Consider the following 22,083-nt stretch of genomic DNA (forward strand, 5'->3'; position numbering starts at 1 on the left):
ATGGGGTGAGGCAACTTTGGAAAAGACCAAAAATTGAACTGAACCTAATTATTTTTTATGTTTTATTTAGTTATTTGGTTATTGATTTCGGTTTCAGTTTGAATCTTTCATAATTTTGGTTTTCGGCCTTTGGATTAATTATTTCAAAATATTTATTTTTCAAGTAAAATCGAACTGTTTGACCGAACCAATATCTACAAATTTTATTGATTAGTTTGATTCGATTTCTAAATTCATTTCGGTTTGATCGATTTCAAAGAAAATATATTTTTGAATTTTACGTTTCGGTTCGGAACCCCACCACCTGTTTGTACACCCCTAATTATAAATGCACCATTAATTCAATACCGCATAAACATGCATGAATCGATAGTTTTAAGTTGTGAGACTTTTGATTATTCATAAAATAAATTATAAACCTTTTTGGTAAAAAAAAAAAAAATTCATAGATTTAAAATAAAAAAAATATGAAAGTACAATGTATATTTTTATATTTTTTACAAAAAAAAAATTAAATGAATCATTTTTAGTCTAAAATGAATCATTTAAGAGTGTGGGATGTACCAACATGAAATAGCTTTCTCATGAATCTATTAAATTAGTGAAAATTCTTATAGTGGAAAGTAATCAAACTCGAAATCAATTAAACCACACATAATTAACAGTTATATATAATATATTTTATGATAATAAGAGATTTGTTATTTTAATATGAAAAAATGTGTGAGAATTGACTATTTATATAATTATTTTATTGTAAAATTTTTGTGGGTTTAATAAAATAATTGTATGATATATAACACACAAAAAATAAAGCTTTGTTATATGAACAATAATACTTAATCATTAATTAAAAATTTCTAATGGTGTTATAATTTTATATATTCAGTACTTATTAGATTGTCCTAATAATTAGATATTAATTTTTTGCTTTTAAAATTATTACAGATCTAAATCCGTGATTAAATGATGGTCCACCAAATATCCACCACATACAACAACAACCCGCCTGAATCCAACAACCAAACCGGGCCAAACCACCCACCCACGATCCAACCCAACCAACAACCATGTAAAGTCTTACTGTTTTAACTTTTATCAGACTATTACTCGCTCACTCACTCTCACGCTCACTTTTTATTTTATTTTATTTTATTTTTACTTCCACAGAACAGTTCTAAAATGACGCAAGTCGCACAGTGGCACACTTCTGTAAATTAAAGCAAAATCCGGTGGCAAAAGCTTCAACCTTCCCCAACCACAACAACATACAGAGAGTCTAATATCATCTTCTCCGTCAATCTATAGTCACCTTTACTCTCTCTCTCTGTTTCTTTCTCTGTAAACCACCGGTTACTCCTCTAAATTCAGATTTAGCTGCACTTCACCGCTAATTCTCACATTTTACTTCACTTGTACTTGAATTTGCATTATCTCTTAATAATCCTGATTAATCAACTCACATTTGCTATAATTGTAGCCAATAGGCCTCAGATCTGAGCACCGCCGCACCAGATCCTAGCCGAAAAAGCTGCTCTATAATCACTCTCAATGGAGGAGGCACTGGAACTGGCGCGTGCAAAAGACACGAAAGAAAGGATGGCCGGAGTAGAAAGGCTGCATCAACTTCTAGAAGCTTCTAGGAAGAGTTTGAGTTCCACGGAAACGACATCGCTTGTTGATTGCTGCTTGGATCTTTTGAAAGATAACAATTTCAAGGTCTCTCAAGGTGCTTTACAGGCTTTAGCTTCTGCTGCTGTGTTGTCCGGTGAGCATTTGAAGTTGCATTTCAATGCTCTAGTTCCCGCCGTTGTTGAGCGGTTAGGTGATGCTAAACAGCCTGTTCGGGACGCTGCCAGACGCCTCTTGCTCACTCTTATGGAGGTACTTATCTATTTACCTTAGTCTGAATTTTATTAATTGTTAATTATTTTACATTTTTTTTGGCTATATTGTTTTATTGTTGGTGGTGTAAAACATGAAATGTTGTTGAGTAATTAGTTGCAATTGCATCTTTGTTAGCTCACACTGTCATTATTGCAATACCTAATTAAAGAGAGGGTGAAAGGACTGAGCATGTCTCATTGGAGGAGGTTTTGATTAATAATTGCTGCCGAATTGAGCTGTTACTTATTACTCTCTTAGACTAGTTTCAGTTCAATTACTCCACTCGCGCCATAATGGCATTTTGATAATCTAAAATCATTATGTTCTATTTCACCTGGTTATTCTAAATTTAAGTTGCAGTTCACTGGTGATTCCAAATCCACGAGTTAGTGTTTCTACTACTGAAATGTAATTTTTTATGTTTTCAGGATCTGAAAATGTCACTCATGCATGTATTTTGCAAAGTGTCACTTAGCTGCAGTTAAGGCTGTTATCAAGCTGAGCAAAATTGATTATGATAGTGCTTTTGAGTTTGTTTTTGTTCAAAGCTTATTTGAGCTTGAGTGAGCATATCACTGACTTCGTTCAACTAGCTAAAGGAGTAATAGGAAACCTAGTTCTTTCTTTACTTTAGTACATCCCTCAACTTTCTATTGTATTGTACTACATGCTCCGTCTTCTTGAAGGCTTAGAGCCTAATTAACCAGAAAAAGAAAAAGGATTGATGTAATATAATTTTTTCTAAAAGAATAATTTTGTATCCCAGTAATGCATCTTAGAGGTGATTTAATGTGCTAAAAATTAGTTTACTATCACAGTTCATGTTTTATTTTATTTTACTGTATTAAGCACGAAACCATGGTGATGAATGTGAAATGGGAAGACATTTTTTCGAACTATTATTTGTTTAAGTTGGCATGACTTTTGAATGCAGAATTTTATATATTACAGAACATGAAACCTAGGCTGTTGCCGCTACGTATCTGCTGTCGGTTCATTTATTTATTTAGGTGCTAGTGATTATCTAGTTTGTGTATTTCCTTTGCATTCACCCTCAAGGTTGCTGTAAATGTCCTTTTGAAAATGAATGATATCATACTTGTGTGCAGCCAAATTCATGTTTGTGTATATTCATGTTTTCATATGTTTTGTTGTTTAATTAAATTGCAAAGTCAAATCTTGATGAGTTGTACAAAAGTCTAAGTACCCTTACAAAGTGTTTTGACGAGGTGGCTTGTCGGAATTAAAATTTATATATTTGCAGGCAATTTTTCTTAAAATAAAACAATGATTATCAGCTTTTGATATATTGACTATGCCACTGAGATTTGGAAAATCAACTGTAAAAGAACTTAGTTAATATATTTTCATTATTTAGGTTTCTTCACCAACAATTATTGTTGAGAGAGCAGGCTCTTATGCCTGGATGCACCGAAGCTGGAGAGTTCGAGAAGAATTTGCTAGGACTGTGACATCAGCAATTGGTCTGTTTGCATCTACTGAGCTTCCCCTCCAGCGGGCTATTCTTCCTCCTGTATGAGCAACATAATTTCTGATGCATATCCTTCCTTTTTTCTGATTGATTCATAGAGCGAGACCGGTTATTTTTTGAAAGTTTCTTTTATTTTCAGATTTTGCAAATGCTGAATGACCCAAATCCTGGTGTTAGAGAAGCTGCTATATCGTGCATTGAGGTCAGTGACACTTGTAGCATGGTTGTTACTGGATTATCTTAGCTACATTCATCATTGCTGCTGTTAATTTGGGAGATGAACCTGTGGTCAGACTAATCCAACTATTTATCTTTCAGGAGATGTATACGCAGGCTGGTCCTCAATTCCGTGATGAGCTTCAGCGTCATCATCTTCCTATGTCCATGGTGAATATCTTATTAACTTATTAAATACTGCCCTTCTTCCAATTTGTAGTTATTTTTCCATTTCCATATCGTTGGGTGTGCTAAGGTAGACTGGTGTGATCTTGGTGTTTGGCTCTGCCATAGTTTTAGATGAACGCATTGTTGCATAAAAGTCTCTCTCAAAATCAGTTAATTTTTAACCATTGCTTTGCATGTAGAATGGTGTCATCACTTTATTTTTTAATTTTGTAGTACAATGTTTGAGTTGCAGATGAAAGATATTAATGCCAGGCTAGAGAAGATTGAACCACAAATACGCCCCTCAGATGGATCTACGGGTAATTTTGCTATTGTAGAGATGAAGCCAGTGAGCCTTAACCCAAAGAAAAGTAGTCCAAAGGCCAAGAGTTCCACAAGGGAGATGTCTCTTTTTGGAGGTTAGCTCCTGATGCAGAATCCATTTGTATCAGCTTCCCTTATCAAGAATTTATAGACATTAGTGTCTGCATTTATATATTTCTTATATATAATAATCCTTCAGGATCTTTTATTATTATTTTCTTCATTCTTCTGTGCCTCCTCTGCTTCGAATCCTCAAAAAATTTAGTATTTTCATAGCCTCAGTGTTTGATTGGTAACTTCGGTATGTGGACCTAAATTAATGGTCATACTCGTTAGCTTTTAAAATATGGAAAATTGTACTTAAGCTTAAAATAAAACAATTCTACATTTTGTGGCATTTGTTCTTCTAGAACTAGTGGCATGAAATTATCTTTGAGCGATCTTTCACTCTTGTGCAGAAATGTAAGAAACTTTGATAGTTTGTATCATCGGTGTTGATTTCATTTGCTGTTCCATTTATGCAGGAGAAAGTGACGTCACTGAGAAACCCATAGAGCCAATTAAGGTTTACTCAGAAAAAGAGTTAATTAGGGAAATTGAGAAGATTGCGTCTACCCTTGTTCCAGAAAAGGATTGGTCTATCCGGATAGCTGCCATGCAGAGAGTTGAAGGCCTTGTTTTAGGAGGTCTTTATTTTCTTTCTCCTTCTCTGTCTCTCCCTATGTCTCTTTTCTCTCCCACTGTCAAACTATCTATAGAACTAAAGATTGTTATTCTTGTGCATGGCTAATTTCTGTTTATTCATTATGGTTGGCAAAATGTTGATGAAAAATTTCTGACAAAAATTAACTGGTAAAATGTGACAAAATAGCTGCCAGATGTCCAGAATATGTAATATTTGAGGAGGTGTTATCTGGTAGTGTGTTTGTACTTATTGTCCTTCTGTTAACGTTACCCCCTATCATGTAATTAAGTTGGAAATAAAACATACAATGATGTTATTTGAAGCCCATTCGCTCAAAAAGAAAAAAAAAATGCAAGTATCTTCATGCAGTTTTTAGCTTCTCTTCATTATTTTATGTTAGAAATGATTGAAACCTCCTATAACTTTGATCCTTATTTTAATTATGCTTGCAAGAAGCTACAAATTAGCTCATCAGATTGCATTCAGGTTTTCCTTTTTTTTTTTTTTTTTTTTTTTTTTCGAGTTTCTTTAACAACTAACAATTTTCTTCACTTTAACTGGTCATAGGATAACCTTCAAGTTGTTTTTTTGAATGTTTTTGGGGTTGTGCTTGAGAAGGGGTGGACATTCCGATATTTGGGGTAAAATTCATCATGTGTGCATAGGTGTGTACTGTCTTTAATGTAGAAGTTTTGGTAACATCATCCTTGTGGCAGCACATGTCCATATGCATCGAGAAGCTCTTGTTTTATCAATGGTTGTTCTTTTCTATGATCCATAACTGAGGCTGATTTGTCGTAGTGTACACTGCCTCTTCTGGTTTTCTGTTCCTGTCTTACATTTTGTTCTTAAACCTGCTTTGCATGTAAGAAGAGCCTAGCATGGTGCTCTCAAGTGGAGGGATTGCTAAACTATTTTTCTCAAGAAAGGATTGTTAATGTTCTTTTTGTATCAGGTGCTGCTGATTACCCATGTTTTCGAGGGCTTTTGAAGCAACTTATTAGCCCTCTAAGCACACAGTTATCAGATCGAAGATCTAGCATAGTGAAGCAGGTAATGTGATTCTCTTTGTTAGTAAATAATGGTTTATATATTTGTTATTTTGAGGTGATCAGCCCATATTTGCTATAGTTTGTTTGTGAGTTTCAGTTTTTAAGCTGTGGAATTCTGCACCTAATCCTCAAGTCTGTAGTTTGACTGGTGCTGCTTGATATTACTTAAGTTCTTGTTTGGATTGATAGAATGTGAAATACATGGATTAATGTAAAATCCATGGAGTTCTACATTTCATTGTTTGGTTGAAAACAAAATCCATAGATCTGAATGGTACTTTTGGAATAAAATTAAGTGGTTTAAATTTGATCATTTATGAAAATGATAGGAATAGAAAAATCCAACCTATGAGGTGGGATTTTTTCTCTTCCAAAATGATGGAATTGAGATCATGATAGAACTTATTAATTCTATAGGTTTTGGCTCATGTTTTTTCAACCAATCAAAGAAATCTGATAAGTCCATAGAATGTTTAAATTTCATAACTCAAATTCTGTCAATTCAAAGACCTCTAAATGCTTGTTAAAATGGTGTTTGTTTTATGAATACTCAACCTTGTCATGGGTTTCTCAACTTTTTTTTTTTTTCTTTCTTTCTTTATTATTTTAAGAAAGAATATCCACTGATAATTTTTTATGATGGCATTGTGACTTTTTGCCAATGAATATGGACCTTTCTTATGGTGAATTATCTGACCTAATCCACATTATTCCATAATATTGGTGCATAGGAATTTAGGAGCTTCTTCTAGGCTCGATTCATGATCTTATCAAACTGTTTATTGTTGGTTTGGATTTCTCAAATGTCGAGAATTTATGTTTTTGCCTTGTTTGATTCAACCTGTATTTATTCCTGATATGGTCTAGGTTCAATGCCTTTGAATAAATTTTGTTGGTCAAGAAAAATGGGATTTAGTGTTTGTGCTTTGACTTGAATGTTGAGACTGCTTAGCACTACACCTTTTAGGTTTGAGAATAAAAAAGCAGGTATCAACATGCTCTAAATGAACTGAGGACATTCCAGCAAGATCACTTTCATGCTCAACTTCTCTTGAAGTAAAAAAGGATTCTTTTCATGATTCTTCTACCTAAATGGAAAATGCATTCTTCTTGATCTCTCAGTTGCTGGTGCTCTCTTGTTTATAAATATTCCTACCAATCACTAGTTTCGAAATTGTTACTATGATGAGTCAACTTAAGCTAGCAATGGTTGTGTGATGCTTCTTATGAAACCAACAGTTTTATTTTTCGTCTGTTGGGATTGCACAAGCTATGAAAGAGAACTAGAAAAGACATTCTTAAAATTCTTATGAAGGGGTAACTTAAAGGTTTTGGCTCCTGAAAACTTGGTAGAATTAGTATTTATGAACTCAACGGCAGTTGTTCTATTTTCTCAGTTCCTTTAGAAAATTGGGTCAATTCTGGCTGTTGCTAAATTAATTTTCATTTTCCAAGGCTTGCCATCTATTATGCTTTTTATCAAAGGAGCTCTTGGGAGATTTCGAGGCATGTGCTGAGATGTTTATTCCTGTAAGTTTATCATTCTTCTCACAAAGAGATAGAAGCACAAAGACATGGTTATTTCATATTTAAAATGCTAAAATATTTGTGTTATATTATGCTATGATAATCAGGTCCTTTTCAAGCTGGTTGTGATCACTGTACTTGTAATTGCAGAATCTGCGGATAACTGCATAAAAACGGTAATGATCCCTCACTCAGTTGATACAATTGCCTTTAAGATGTGGTTCACTGATAGCACCCTTTTCTGCTTTCAGACGATACGTAACTGCAAAGTTTCCCGTGTGCTTCCTCGCATAGCTGATTGTGCAAAGAATGACCGTAGTGCAATCCTTCGTGCAAGGTATGACCGACTTCTCTCGCAGAAGTATTGGTTAAGAAGTTAAATTCTAATTCAGTGATTTCTCCATGTTTCTTCCACCTTTTGTATTGTAGATGTTGTGAATATGCACTATTGATACTAGAACATTGGCCTGATGCACCAGAAATACAGCGTTCTGCTGATCTTTATGAAGATCTGATAAGATGTTGTGTTGCAGATGCAATGAGTGAGGTATTTATGTTTAGAATTCTGCAACTCTTTAATATTTGTGGATAGATTCAAGTTTTTCAATGTTGATGGTTTCAATGCAATTGATGTTACACTTCCAATTCCAGAATTATATCCGCAATAATGTAGTTTTTTTTAAGTGCTTATTGCTAAGTTATTAATGAAACATCAATAAGTGCAATTCATATATAAGTTTAGCTTCAGGAGGTGCCTAATAATGTGATTATAGTCCCAAAATATTGGGTAGCAACAATTGCCATCATGTATAGGTTTTCTTGTGCATATAGAAGGTCAAATATAAAATTGTGAGGGCATAGTGCAAGTTACTTATAATTAAACTAAAAACATATTTGATTACATTTTATTCAATTATGGTGTATTATGCATAGCTGGTGCATCAGCTTAAACCTCTATTTTGTATTTTCTTTTCCCATGTTATTTATGATCATAACAACTGTTATGGTCCAAGATGTGGAAAATGTGCTAAATGTATGTAATTTGTCAGGTACGGTCAACTGCGAGAATGTGCTATAGGATGTTTGCAAAAACTTGGCCAGAGCGTTCCCGTCGCTTATTTTCATCTTTTGATCCTGTTATTCAACGGGTATTCCTTTTCTTTTAGCTGGTGGATGTATCTAATCACTTGATTTCAGGGATAATTTTTATTTACAAAGATCATTTATTTTTGCTACAGATTATTAATGAGGAGGATGGGGGATTGCATAGGCGACATGCATCTCCTTCTATCCGAGATAGGAGTGCACAATTGTCATTTACCTCTCAAGCATCTGCTACTCCAAATTTACCTGGGTATGGAACTTCCGCAATTGTAGCAATGGATAGAACTTCAAGCTTATCGTCTGGGATATCTCTCTCTTCTGGTCTGCTGTCCCAAGCAAAAACCCTTGGTAAAGGTACTGAACGTAGTCTGGAGAGTGTACTGCATGCAAGTAAACAGAAGGTCACCGCAATTGAAAGCATGCTTAGAGGTTTGGAAATATCTGACAAACAGAATCCTTCAACTCTTCGGTCATCTAGTTTGGATCTAGGTATTGAATGGCTTTGCCTAACAAATTTTCTCCTTTCATCACAGATATCCATTTTCTTTAATAGTGCAGTTACATGTCTGTCAAGATGAAGAGTTAAATGTTGAATTATTTTGTGAGCGGCTAAATTTCTCTCTTATTGTCCCTAGCGCAGGAGTTGACCCTCCATCATCTCGTGATCCACCGTTCCCTGCTACTGTTCCAGCTTCTAACCATCTGACAAGCTCTTTAACTTTAGATTCAACTATTACTAGCATCAATAAAGGCGGTAACCGTAATGGTGGCTTGGTTTTGTCTGATATTATCACCCAAATTCAAGCTTCCAAAGATTCTGCTAAATTATTGTATCAAAGTGGGGCAGCTGATTCTCTGCCAGCATTTTCATCAATCTCAGCTAAGAGAGCTTCTGAAAGACTCCAAGAAAGAGGTTCAATTGAAGACCACAATGACATTAGGGAGGCCAGGCGATACGCAAATCAACAGATTGATAGGCAGTATATGGATATGTCCCATAAAGATGTAAACTACAGAGATTCTCAGAATGCTCACATTCCCAACTTCCAGAGGCCACTTCTGAGAAAGCATGTAGCTGGACGGATGTCTGCTGGGAGGAGGAGGAGTTTTGATGATAGCCAACTTTCACTTGGGGAGATGTCAAATTACGTTGAAGGTCCTGCATCTCTTACTGATGCACTAAGTGAGGGACTCAGTCCAAGTTCTGACTGGAATGCTAGGGTTGCTGCTTTTAATTACCTCCGGTCTTTGCTGCAGCAAGGCCCCAAAGGTATTCAAGAAGTGATCCAAAATTTTGAGAAGGTGATGAAGTTGTTTTTTCAGCACTTGGATGATCCCCATCATAAAGTTGCGCAAGCAGCTCTTTCAACTCTTGCGGATATTATTCCCTCTTGCCGAAAGCCCTTTGAAAGTTACATGGAGAGGATCTTACCCCATGTTTTTTCTCGATTAATTGACCCCAAGGAACTAGTTAGGCAACCTTGCTCAACAACTCTGGATATTGTCAGCAAAACTTACAGTGTCGATACTCTCTTACCTGCATTGCTCCGATCTTTAGATGAACAACGATCGCCAAAGGCTAAATTGGCTGTTATTGAATTTGCTATCAGTTCTTTTAACAAACATGCTATGAACTCTGAAGGTTATGGCAATACAGGTATTCTAAAACTGTGGCTGGCTAAGTTGACTCCATTAGCCTATGATAAAAATACTAAGCTCAAGGAGGCTGCTATTACATGCATTATATCAGTTTACTCCTACTACGATCCAACAGCTGTTCTTAATTTCATTCTAAGCTTGTCTGTTGAAGAACAGAATTCCTTGAGGCGAGCCCTTAAACAGAAAACTCCTCGTATCGAAGTGGACCTGATGAACTTTTTGCAGAGCAAGAAAGAGCGACAACGCTCCAAATCCTCCTATGACCCATCTGATGTTGTTGGAACATCTTCAGAGGAAGGATATATTAGTGTGTCAAAGAAGAGTAATTTCTTTGGAAGGTATTCCGCTGGTTCCATCGACAGCGATGGAGGAAGGAAGTGGAGTTCTACCCAGGAATCGACCCTGATCACTGGAAGCATCGGTCAAGCAGCTTCTGATGAAACTCAGAACTTTTATCAGAGTATTGAGAATACTTCTAATGTTGATATTGATGTTCATAACTCAAAACCTAGGGATTCAACCTACATGGTAAATTCCATCACACAGAACGTAGGATCCCGGGCTGGCCATCTTGAAAATGCTGACAACAGCTTAAATTTGGATGGTTTCTCTACTCAACATCTGGACATTAATGGGCTGATTAATTCTGAAGCCCTGGCAGATGATGAAGGCTATGGACATGAAAATGATGCTTCGGTTGACTTGAACCTTGATCATCATAAGCCTGCAGCTGTAAAGATTAACTCGTTGCCTGATTCAGGTCCTAGCATTCCCCAAATTCTTCACCTGGTGAGATCTGTACTTCAGTGCTTCATTCCTTAGTAACTAATTTCCCATCAAAGTAGTTTGAAAAAATGTTTATGTTTTTTAAATTATTATGTTCCTGTATTAAGAAATGGGTCTTCTGCACGTTTTGAAGATTTACTACCTTTTTGTAGATTTGTAATGGTAATGATGAAAGTTCAATTGCAAGTAAGCGTGGTGCACTTCAGCAGTTAATTGAAGCATCTATGGCTAATGATCACTCTGTTTGGTCCAAAGTATGCTTATTTCACCTCTTTCTCTCTATCTCTCTCTCTCCCACTATATATCTGGCAATATATAGAGAGTTATATCACACACTTTTCTTAACCTTGCCACTTTATTTAAAGGTTCTATTTCGGTTATAGTTAGGCAACTGTATCTTGGAATTTGCTTCCTTTGTTTTGATCTCTTTATAGTGCACTACTGTGTGAATCATATTGTTTATATATAAAAAGTATTTTCACATCATTTAGCGGTAGTACTGATACTAGAGAACTTGTACAGTTTATGAGCTTAATTAAGCCAGTTCTGTGAATTAAAACTGTGTCAAGACACTGTCTACTGTTCATCGTATTTTTTATCATTCAAGTCATTATCAGCATATTGATGTTTTATGATAGGCATGACTTTGTACTATTAGACTGAAGGGCTATTATTATAATTACTAGGATTTCACAGTTTTGTCTCTTGAAAGAAGAGGCTACAGCAACATTATGAATACTGGAAATGCTAATTGCCAAGAGTTTTAAGTTCTATGGTGGCCGGTTCTTTTTCTTTCTTTACACCCAGAAATATGGGTTTGTAAATAAACCTGCTAAATCAACACCTCACCATGCTGCCATCTGGATTAAACCACTTTTGTTCCAAAGATTCAATCAGTGTGTGATATATGATAGTTACAGTCTCTTTTTCTTTTTGGAGAATGTCTTCCATTTGGGCATTGAATAAACTGTTCTTTCTCACTGGATTATAGTTATGATGTGAGTATTTCACTTACATCTAGCTTCATGCTAATGGCAAATCTATCATTTGCAGTACTTCAATCAAATTTTGACAGCTGTACTTGAGGTGTTGGATGATACAGAGTCGTCAACCCGTGAACTCGCTCTCTTATTGGTTGTTGAAATGCTCAAAAACCAGGTCTGGTTTATTATTCTGTTGTATTTTTTTTTTTTTTTAGTTCTTTTTCATTGTGTTGTCATTGCTAAAATCCTCTCTCTTGGTTTCCATGTTTACAGAAAGATGCCATGGAAGATTCCATTGAGATTGTGATTGAGAAGCTGCTTCATGTTACAAAGGATGTTGTTCCAAAAGTAAATTTTATTTTTAACTAACTCTCTAATAGCTCTTACGTTTGCTTGGCTTTCTTGTCTCAAACTTTTCTGTACCATATTCAGGTTTCTAATGAAGCTGAGCACTGCTTGAGCATTGTGTTGTCTCAGTATGATCCGTTCAGATGTTTAAGTGTATGTGACTCTGAAACTCTCTGGTAACATTGCTAGTGTGATCAGCAGATATACATGGAACATTTCAAAGAAATCCTGGCTTCTTTTCTTATTTTAAGTGCTTGAAACTCTGAACATCTATAGTTAACAAATGCCACCAATAACTGATATTGCAGGTCGTGGTTCCTTTATTGGTTACTGAAGATGAGAAAACTCTTGTTACGTGCATAAATTGTTTGACAAAGGTATTTTCCTCGTATCATCTAACTGAAGTTGAAATTACCTTTCTTCAACATTGTATACCCTTTTATGGCTGATGCTTTTTATGCCAGTTGTTTTACCATTCTGCAACTCGAAATATTTAGTCACATATTACATTCATTAAGCCCTTTGTTTTCCTCTTCAGCTCGTGGGCCGGCTCTCACAAGAGGAACTAATGACCCAGTTACCATCTTTTTTGCCTGCTCTATTTGAAGCTTTTGGAAACCAGAGTGCTGATGTTCGCAAGGTAACTGAAGTTCTTTTTGTTTGCATTTATCAAGTGATATTTCTTATTCTACAAATGCATTACTTGGTGAGGTTCATAACAGAATGCCTGATAAATCAATTCACGACAATTGGAAATATTACTATTAGGATTACTTTACTCTCAAGAATATTTGTACAGAACCTTTCAGTTACAAAATATTGTTTGAAAGAATTTTTATGAGTTTCCTTTCATCCTAATTTTTTCTTCAAAAATTTTATTTGTTCTTTGGTGGGATGGTACAGACAGTTGTTTTCTGCCTGGTGGATATTTATATTATGCTTGGGAAAGCATTTTTGCCATACTTAGAGGGGCTTAACAGCACACAGTTGCGGTTGGTGACTATTTATGCTAATCGGATATCCCAAGCCAGAACAGGTACCGCAATAGATGCGAGCCATGATTAGTTTGGTGTGCTGGTGACTGGTGAGATGTAATTGCGGGGCTTATTCATTGTTGTCTATTTTGTATATTTGTGTGAATGCATCGTTGAGAGTGGTTCTTTGTTCGGAGTCATTTCTTTTTAGATATTTATTTTCTTCTACTTATTATTTTGTTTATTTTATAACCCTAGTGTTTGCCATTGTTTGATTTTGGGGAGAGGTGTGCTTCTTAGTGGGGAAACCGATATTATTTTGTACTATTTTGCAAATATTGTAATCAATATTCTCAAAACAACAGTCTTAGTAACATGGAAGAAAGTAATGTTTCTTTTCTTACCCCTTGGATAAACATTTGTACTTTCCTATGTTATATCTTAGTGGAATGTGTACTGTTACGCTATATTTTTTGAGGAAATTCTTTTTTTTTTTTTCCCCCTTTTTAAGGAAGAAGATAATTTTGTGGACAAATTGCTCAACAACCTAACTGAAAAGTTAAAAAGTAAATATAAGTAAAAAAACTTTATTCATAATTTCTAATTTGCCTCGTCTTTTCTCCAATTCCCGTATCCCTCTTTTACTTCATTACAATTGAGCTTTCTTTTCTCTCTAGCCATATATAACCAAAAGATGCATGTTCTTTCAGTTTTCTCCTAATTCTCCATACTCTTAATTATGGCTTCTACTTAGCTTTCTAACTCTTCACGCCTCAAATCCTCCCTCTATCTCCATCATCTGTTGTTGATGGCTTTTGCTCCTTCCCTTTCAGAGGCTTGAGAATGCAAATGCTTCTTTCAAGTTGCTTTTCTTATTGAGTTGGAGAAATTCTAGGTTACTTAACGGAGTCATAGGTCGTATTGAAGTATATAATTTGGTAAAATGGAAAGCGATATGCTGTTTAATGTTGAAAATTCTTTGGAGTAAAAAATCTGGCTTTTTGTTGTTTTGGTGCAAATTCTGAGTATAAATTATACAAAAAGTATACTTTGCAGGGAGCAAATTGAGTATTGTTCTCAAATTTAAAGAACAAAAGGGCAAATTGAGCTTTGTTTTATTTTTTTTTAAATTAACTACACACTCAATTGTTTTTCTTTTCTTTTTTTGTTTAGATACCTCAAGTATAATTATCCCAAAATAATTCTTAAGTTCAATATAATATTTGGAAGGATTTATAGAATATTTTAAATATAAATTCTATAAACACTCAATATTCTATACAAATCCCATAAGGATTTTTATATATAATATTTTAAATATATTTTTTAAGTTCAATTTAAAATGTAGAATTTATAAACACTCAATAATTCTTAAAAAAAAAAAAGGATTTATAGATAGTAAAAAAAGCATATAAATTTTGAAATATATAATTATATATTTTCTACGTCCCATTTTGTTCGCTTGTTATTTCTTTTTTGGATGTCCCAAAATATTTAGAAGGTTTCTAAATTTATATATTTAAACAATTATTTTTCTTATAATAAATTTTATGATTATTCATTAAATGAATCACTTTTATTAATATCTTAATGAACTGAGAGTAAAAAAAAAAAGGGAAAGTGGATGTTTATCAACTAATTTTTTAACATGCGTATTTTATCAAATCATGCAAATAAAATGCGACGGATGGAGTATTTATCATATCAAGATATTTTATCAAACAATATATTACAATATAAACCATATCAAAATATTTTCAGTATATAATCATAAATATATTTAGTATTTATGTTTCTTAAATACAATATATAAATTTTGTAGCATAAATAATTATCAATATATATTCATATTAGTATATATAACATCAAGATATATTTAGAATAATTTACTATTTTCAAGATGAATAACTAATTACTTATCAATACTAAATAAATATATTATAAATACTAGATAATAAAATGAAGAATTTAAAAGACATAATACAAATTTTGAAATTAATAAATCTCTTTTTATTTTATTATATTAAAATTCTTGATAACAAAATAACATGCATATAAAACAAGCATTCGTTAGAGGAATATCATACATATAATAACAAAACGCAATCAATTAAAACAAAGCAAATGCATTAATAATTAAAGAATTCCTCGAAAGACAAAATTATGAAACACTGATTAGTAGGTCCACATCAGTCAAGATCAGTGGGACCCATCGCCGACGTTGAGCATGGATGTCATAAGAGGCTAAGAGCAGCTATCGGGTGTCGAAACAGAATAAAACGTGGACAACATTCTCTTCTCTCTCACACGCCAAATTAACAGGTTAAAGTTAGAAATTAAATGAGTTCATTTTATAAATAGTCATTTATTTATAATACGAATATAAATATATTGTATCGCGGATTGACACGTAAATTAGATGAATGACTCGTTTATTTAAGAGTAAAGAGATAATTTTAGTGTAAAAATAAATGCTCTAATTAAATTCCTATCTAAACTCTATTGTTGTATTACTTTTTTATTTTAGCTATGAATCTTGAAGAATCTATTTATTTTATGTATAAAAAATTATTTTTAAATATAATTTAAATTAAATAAGTTAAAATTTAAAAATATTATAAATAGGTTAAGTGGGTCGTACACATATCAATGCGATCCAATTAACATGTTTATGATATTAGGCAAGTTATATAAGTTATATATAGTTTAACACAACTCACTTAATTTATTTATAATAACGTTCCTGATAGAAAATGACGACTCCTTCATATCATTTACCTAATTTTAGTGTTTCGTATTGATAAATTTGACAAAATTATTAAATATATCGTGTCCGTATTAATTCTAATCGTGTCGCGTGCTAGTTAAACTCAATCTATCAATCCATTTTGACACCTCATTCACGATCATTGAGAGTAGAGTAGCGCTAGAAGTTCAATTCAACATAGAAAATTGAATCCAACCGTACTAAAAATATTATAGATTAAATAACTAGTATATACATATAACGCACGTTTTTTTATATATAATATAATTATAATTGTATAAAAGTATAAATGGACGAGAAAACATTAGGATTATATAAAACGCTCTTACAGCGTCTACTGATTGATAAAAATATTATTAAAAATTATAATTTAATTGATTGAAAAATTAAAATTAATTTAATTTTTACTGGTCTTATTAATTTTCTATTTAACTTTAAATTCTATTAAAAAATAACAAATTATATTATATATTATATCATATTATATTAAATATGGTAAGAATATAATATTTTTAAGAATTTTAATTTTATTGATTGAAAAATAAAATAAATTTAATTTTGATTGTTATATTAATTTTCTATGTAAATCTAAATTCTATTGGATAAGTTAAGAAATTATATTATATATTAAATAAGATATATACTAAATATGGTAAGGATATAAATTTTTAAGGGTTTCAGTTTTATTGGTTGAGAAAATAAAGGTAATTTAATTTTTATCAGTTATAAATATTATATAATATAAAGTAAATATTAAATATGATAAGAATATAATATATTTTTAATCATTATTTTTAATGAATGTTTAATTTGACTGGTTATAATTATTTCTTATTATTAACTTATTTTTTAAAAATATATGTAATTTATTATTATTTATTAAGAAATATATTATATCATTTATTGTTTGATATAAAATAGAAAATAAAATTCATTAGAAATGTATACAAGCTATAAAATTATGGTATAACACGTTATATTAGCGAACCATATAATGCAAGGGAGGAATTTTTTTTTCTCATGAAAAATACCCATAAAATTAATTATATACTCATAAACTTTAGTAAAAAGTAAAAAAGAAAAGAAAAGAAAAATAGTAAAATTATAAATAATAATCTAAAAAAAAGCTTAATATATTAATTTCATAATAGCTAATATTAATATCTCATATTTTAGTAATTTAACAAAATCAAAGGAAAAATATTGAGCATATAAATTGAAAACGAAAAGACATGTAATACATATTCTTATTTCTCAATTCTTACTATATACTATATAGCTCCAAATTTTAAATAATATTATTTCATTTAATTAAAAATTTTGATATGCAGATGAAAAATTATAAAGGAAATAGGTTTATTAACTTTATTAAAAAAATTTTGATAATTTTACGGATCTAGATTAATGGTTGATGGCTATCATGAATACTTACATGGTTAAGAAGGAGAATGAAAAGCAAAGTGGTCTTAATAGGATTATTGTCTTGTTGCATATTCTAATGATTTTTTTCCACAAGGAACTTATCCTACAAAGAATATATGTAATTTATTATTATTTATAAAGGTAAATATTATAAAATTTATTATTCGATAACAAATAAAAAATAAATCGCACTAAAAATAGATATAAAATATCAATTATGATATAGCACATTGTATTAATAAACCATATAACATGTTGAAAGAACTTTTTTTTTCTCAAAGAAAAACAATCATAAAATTTTAGATCTAATCGATTTATTAACAATTGTGTCATTCGTCCGTCAACCATTACTACTATGTTGATGTAATCGTTAGTGAGACCCTCGCCATGACATGTCACTCGCTGACTATAAACTTGCAATGTATAATTGTTAAAAGGATTGATCAAAATTATTAAAAAAGTCAAAATTCAGTTCAGGGTTTTTTTTAGTCAGTAGGCAAAGGTTTGTTAGTTTGCCGATCTTAGTAAAGATTATTACATGTACCCAAAACATTGCATAGAGGTAAATATATATAAGACTTGGCAATAGATCCGAATTTTTTTATTAAAATTAATTTTTAATATTTATATAATTTATTTATCAATAAATAATTTTATAACTTGTAATATTCAAATTTTATTTGATATTTTATAAATTTTAATTTTAATATTTTTAATTTAATATGATATGTTATAATAATTAATGACAAACAATCAATATTATGCTAAAAAATTGTTTCATTTTTATAAGAATTAATTGAAAATAATAATTATATGACACGGAATAAAGGAAGAAAAAATTTTTAAAAAGGAGATTATAACTTGAAATTTTGAAAGGTGTTAAACTTTAAAATATAATAAGTTTCAATAATGAAGATTGATAAAAATTTACATTCATATATAAATTTCTCAAGAAATATTAGTGTAAAGGTATTTGATGCTATCCTTTTAAAGAAAAGAATAAGTTTAAGTAACTCGATAATGTTGTTGAAGATGTTACTACAAATAATACTATCATTTTTGAAATTAAAGAGGATTTACGATTGATTACTTATCCAACATTTGGTTTTCCCTATGTTGATAATTTTATTGAATTTTTATATCTTCTTTAATATTTAATTATTATAACACTAGTGTTGACAATTTCGAATGACTAAAAAAAACTATCATTTTTTTTCCTGAAATTGATTAAAAAAAACCCTGAATTTTAGTTTTTTTAACATTTTTGACCAATTCTTTTAATAATTATATCTTGTAAATTTATGATCAGCAAGGGCCATATCTTGTCGAGGGTCCCACTAACAACCACATCGGCATAGTAGTAACGGCTAATGGATAGAGGCCATAATTATTAGAAGAAAAAAAATTATTTCGCGATATCAATTGTAGCAATTGAAAGAATTGGCCAAAATTGTTAAAAATGCCAAAGTTCTGATTTTTTTTTAGTCATTAGGTCTAAAATTAATTATATGCTTATAGACTTTAGCAAAAAAATAAAAAAAATCAAATAAATCATATTTGAAAATAATAATTAATATATTAATTATCATAAATGATGGTCTAAAATAATAATTAATATGTTAATTATTATAAACGATGCTCTAAAACAACGATTAATATATAAATTATTATAATAGCCGTGTATATACAGTACAGACTATCTATTACATAGATTTAATACGTAATAAATCGAGTCAAACTAATTTTCATTATGAGAAATCTTTTTAATTTATTATTCATAAAATATTTTTTTCTATTTTGTGAATGTTATATTTTTAATAACACAAATTGTTTATAATATTATAAATTTATAAAAAAATAATAATAAATTATATATATATAATTTAAACAATTACAAAACACGTTGAACATTATAATGAAAGAAAAATTTATGTCATTGGTAATCACTGTGATAGATTACAGGTGATAAACACGGGTTATCGGTAACTAATATAATCCATGGTAACTAAAGTCTAGCAAACCGTGGTTTAAAATAGGAAAAAAAAAATGTAAAATAATAATAATAATAATAAAACAAGTGGATATACATTGACTAGAAAGTTGGTCCGTTTGTGAATCAGTGAACCCGTAAAGCAGAAGCTAATAGCTTGATGGTATGTTTCTCTCACACGGGTTACGTTGCTGACCAACCAACTTATCCATTTTTGAGAGGTAAAAAATGTGTTCTATTTCTTGCATTGTATGCAAAAGATCTTTTATTTGATTTGGTTAATTATTGGGAATCAAAGTCAGTCAAACTTCTAACTAAAGAATGCTTTGAATCTTGAATAGTCCACAGCCCGCATTTGCAAAATCTTCACATAGATACATACATATGTTGCATTCATCACAAATTGAGATTTCTCTTCCATTATTTTGACATCAATAGGTCGTACCTTGACTCCACTAAATATATTAAGACTATCTTCAGTGATATTAACTGTTTTAGTAACTATTAGCGATTGCTGCTATAGTAGTTGTTAGTTGTTCAATTCTATTAGCGGTTAGTTGTTTGCTATTAAGTGTTAGATAAAAATAGTTGTTTAACTTATAATGATAAAAATTGACATTAATTGTTTAATTGGCTGGATTTGGAGAAAAAATAACGGGATGTTTTGATAATTAATTCAAGATAAATCTTCATTATTTATCCAAATCCTAAATCATTTATTGCAAAATCTATTGGATTTTATGTTGGATCTCACAATTGTTCCATTTTGTGGCAATACCATCATTAGCAAATCATCTTTAATGGGTATTAAACTAAGTATTCTAAGCAGGCTTTTGACCTATATAGAGCAGATCTAACATGCTAGATTGTGTATTTACATTACAAATGGAGCAATAAAAGGCAACAAAATAAGCATATGAGATTTTTGACATGCTAATATACAAATTTCCTTAATTGCTAATTATGAATTAGCAAATGAAAAATTAAAAATCAAATTGAAGAAAAAGTTAAGTTGTTTTACAAGTAATAATAATACACCAGAAGTGAAAAGGCTGTAACTGTGAGCAAAAAAACAAAAAGCCAGAAGAAAAAGGGAAGAAAAACATGGCATACTGAGCCGTTAAAGTGCAGTATTATCCTTTTCGCAGCAAAAAAATCAAAGATTCCATAGAAACTTGTTGATCATGGCAATCCTCATATAAGGAAATAAATCACATCTTATAGATCTTGTAAATTTTAACACAATCCAACTTATACTTTTCATATCTAATAACAATTATTGCACTGCCCATTGAATGTTGTTTTTAAAGCTACAGATAAATTTCTTTCTCTTCCGCCATTGAAATGACACTTTCACTTTTCCTTCTTTCTCTTCACTCTCACCGCAACAGTCTCTTTTCTTCTCCATTCTGGTTAGTATCAATTCTTTCTTTCAGTTGATTCTTTATCCTCTGTAATTAACATATATACAGTCTCTCTTTTTTTTTTTTTTTTTATAATAATAAAGATTTCTTTTTGGTAATTTTCAGAGAGATGAATGCACTTATTGGGTACCATGTCATATTCTTTTTTCTTGCATGTACCAAACACAAACACACATTTTGACTTGAAAAGACTTTTAGCTTTATTTACCATCTAAATGAAGCAACCAAATACTAATTCTTGATTAATTTTCTTGTTTCTGTAGAGACTGTAGGGTGGTGGGGAGCTATATTATATTAAATTTATTTATTAGTTTAATGGAGTCTGGAGCTAATAAGAGAAAGAAGATGGTAAGAAGAGAAAAAATTACTGCATTAGTTGTAGATGATGACATTACGAATCGAATCATCCATCGAAGGCTTCTGCAACATCTGGGTATAGAAAATCAAGAAGTTAAAAATGGCAAAGAAGCTGTTGATATTCATTGTCCAGGCACATTTTTTGATCTCATTCTTATGGACATGGATATGCCCATAATGAATGGCATTGAGGTAAATTTGATCTATTGAAGTCCAAGTTAGTATTTTCTGATTTTAATTTGTAGTTTAAATTAATTATTCTTTTTCACCGGTCATCAGGCTACGAAGCAACTCCGGGCGATGGGGATACGTAGCACCATTGTCGGTGTATCTACACGGTCAATCCAAGAACAAGTGCAAGAATTTATGGAAGCTGGTCTGGATGGATATCAAGAGAAGCCATTGACCAATGCTAAGCTTATTTCTATTCTTGATAAGATTAATCATAATGGTTCATAGTCTCATAGATTATAGGATATTTTTTTTTTTTTTGTATTTTTCCTTTTTTATTTTTTTTTATTTTTTTTATGTTTAGTGTGATCCTTGTAATATCTTGATAAGTGCATGTATTATCAATTTGGCAAAATAAAATATGTTGCATAAAAAGTTTCTCCAAATTTTAGCAGTAAAATGCCACCATTTATATGGTTTTTTTTTTTTTCTTAACAATAAAGAAAAGAAGCAAGATTAACTTACATAACAAATAATGCCAATTAGAAAGAATTTATAAATTTAGGTAACCGCTTGTTTCCGGAAAATAATTTACCTTTGAAAAATATTTTTCAAATGGCTTGTTTTCTATTGTTTGGTTGCATTATTCAAAATTAGTTAAAAATATTCAAATTTTTAACTCAAAAAACCATAATAATAATAATAATAATAATAATAGTATAAATTTCATATTTTAAAAATTTTATT

At 31.2% G+C, this 22,083-nt stretch overlaps 2 protein-coding genes across 2 annotated transcripts; both read left to right on the forward strand.

Annotated features, from left to right (window-relative positions):
* The first annotated feature begins 1,236 nt into the window (after positions 1–1,236).
* On the forward strand, positions 1,237–13,608 carry CLASP (CLIP-associated protein). Its single transcript, XM_012229784.4, has 21 exons — positions 1,237–1,884; positions 3,266–3,421; positions 3,519–3,581; positions 3,698–3,766; positions 4,017–4,182; positions 4,612–4,773; positions 5,728–5,825; positions 7,280–7,354; positions 7,459–7,527; positions 7,603–7,688; positions 7,781–7,898; positions 8,401–8,499; positions 8,590–8,944; positions 9,096–10,903; positions 11,053–11,154; positions 11,954–12,058; positions 12,157–12,231; positions 12,316–12,384; positions 12,540–12,608; positions 12,770–12,871; positions 13,135–13,608. Exons 1-21 carry the CDS (start codon positions 1,552–1,554, stop codon positions 13,294–13,296), a joined length of 4,341 nt encoding a protein of 1,446 aa, XP_012085174.1. The 5' UTR covers positions 1,237–1,551; the 3' UTR covers positions 13,297–13,608.
* A 6,975-nt stretch (positions 13,609–20,583) lies between these two features.
* LOC105644946 (two-component response regulator 24) lies at positions 20,584–21,776 on the forward strand. Its single transcript, XM_012230454.4, has 3 exons — positions 20,584–20,796; positions 21,072–21,357; positions 21,445–21,776. The coding sequence occupies exons 2-3, from the start codon at positions 21,124–21,126 to the stop codon at positions 21,622–21,624; spliced, it is 414 nt and encodes a 137-aa protein (XP_012085844.1). The 5' UTR covers positions 20,584–20,796; positions 21,072–21,123; the 3' UTR covers positions 21,625–21,776.
* Positions 21,777–22,083: the final 307 nt, after the last annotated feature.

Source organism: Jatropha curcas, chromosome 3 (assembly GCF_041381405.1).
Source record: "Jatropha curcas cultivar XTBG-Jc1 chromosome 3, XTBG_Jcur_1.0, whole genome shotgun sequence".
Taxonomy (NCBI): Eukaryota; Viridiplantae; Streptophyta; class Magnoliopsida; order Malpighiales; family Euphorbiaceae; genus Jatropha; species Jatropha curcas.

Coding starts and splice junctions, on each gene's coding strand:
- CLASP (XM_012229784.4), top strand. CDS start 1,552: ATGGAGGAGGCACTGGAACTGGCGCGTGCAAAAGACACGAAAGAAAGG. Junction 7,689..7,780: donor AGTGCAATCCTTCGTGCAAG/GTATGACCGACT, acceptor TTTGTATTGTAG/ATGTTGTGAATATGCACTAT. Junction 7,899..8,400: donor TTGCAGATGCAATGAGTGAG/GTATTTATGTTT, acceptor GTAATTTGTCAG/GTACGGTCAACTGCGAGAAT.
- LOC105644946 (XM_012230454.4), top strand. CDS start 21,124: ATGGAGTCTGGAGCTAATAAGAGAAAGAAGATGGTAAGAAGAGAAAAA. Junction 21,358..21,444: donor CCATAATGAATGGCATTGAG/GTAAATTTGATC, acceptor ACCGGTCATCAG/GCTACGAAGCAACTCCGGGC.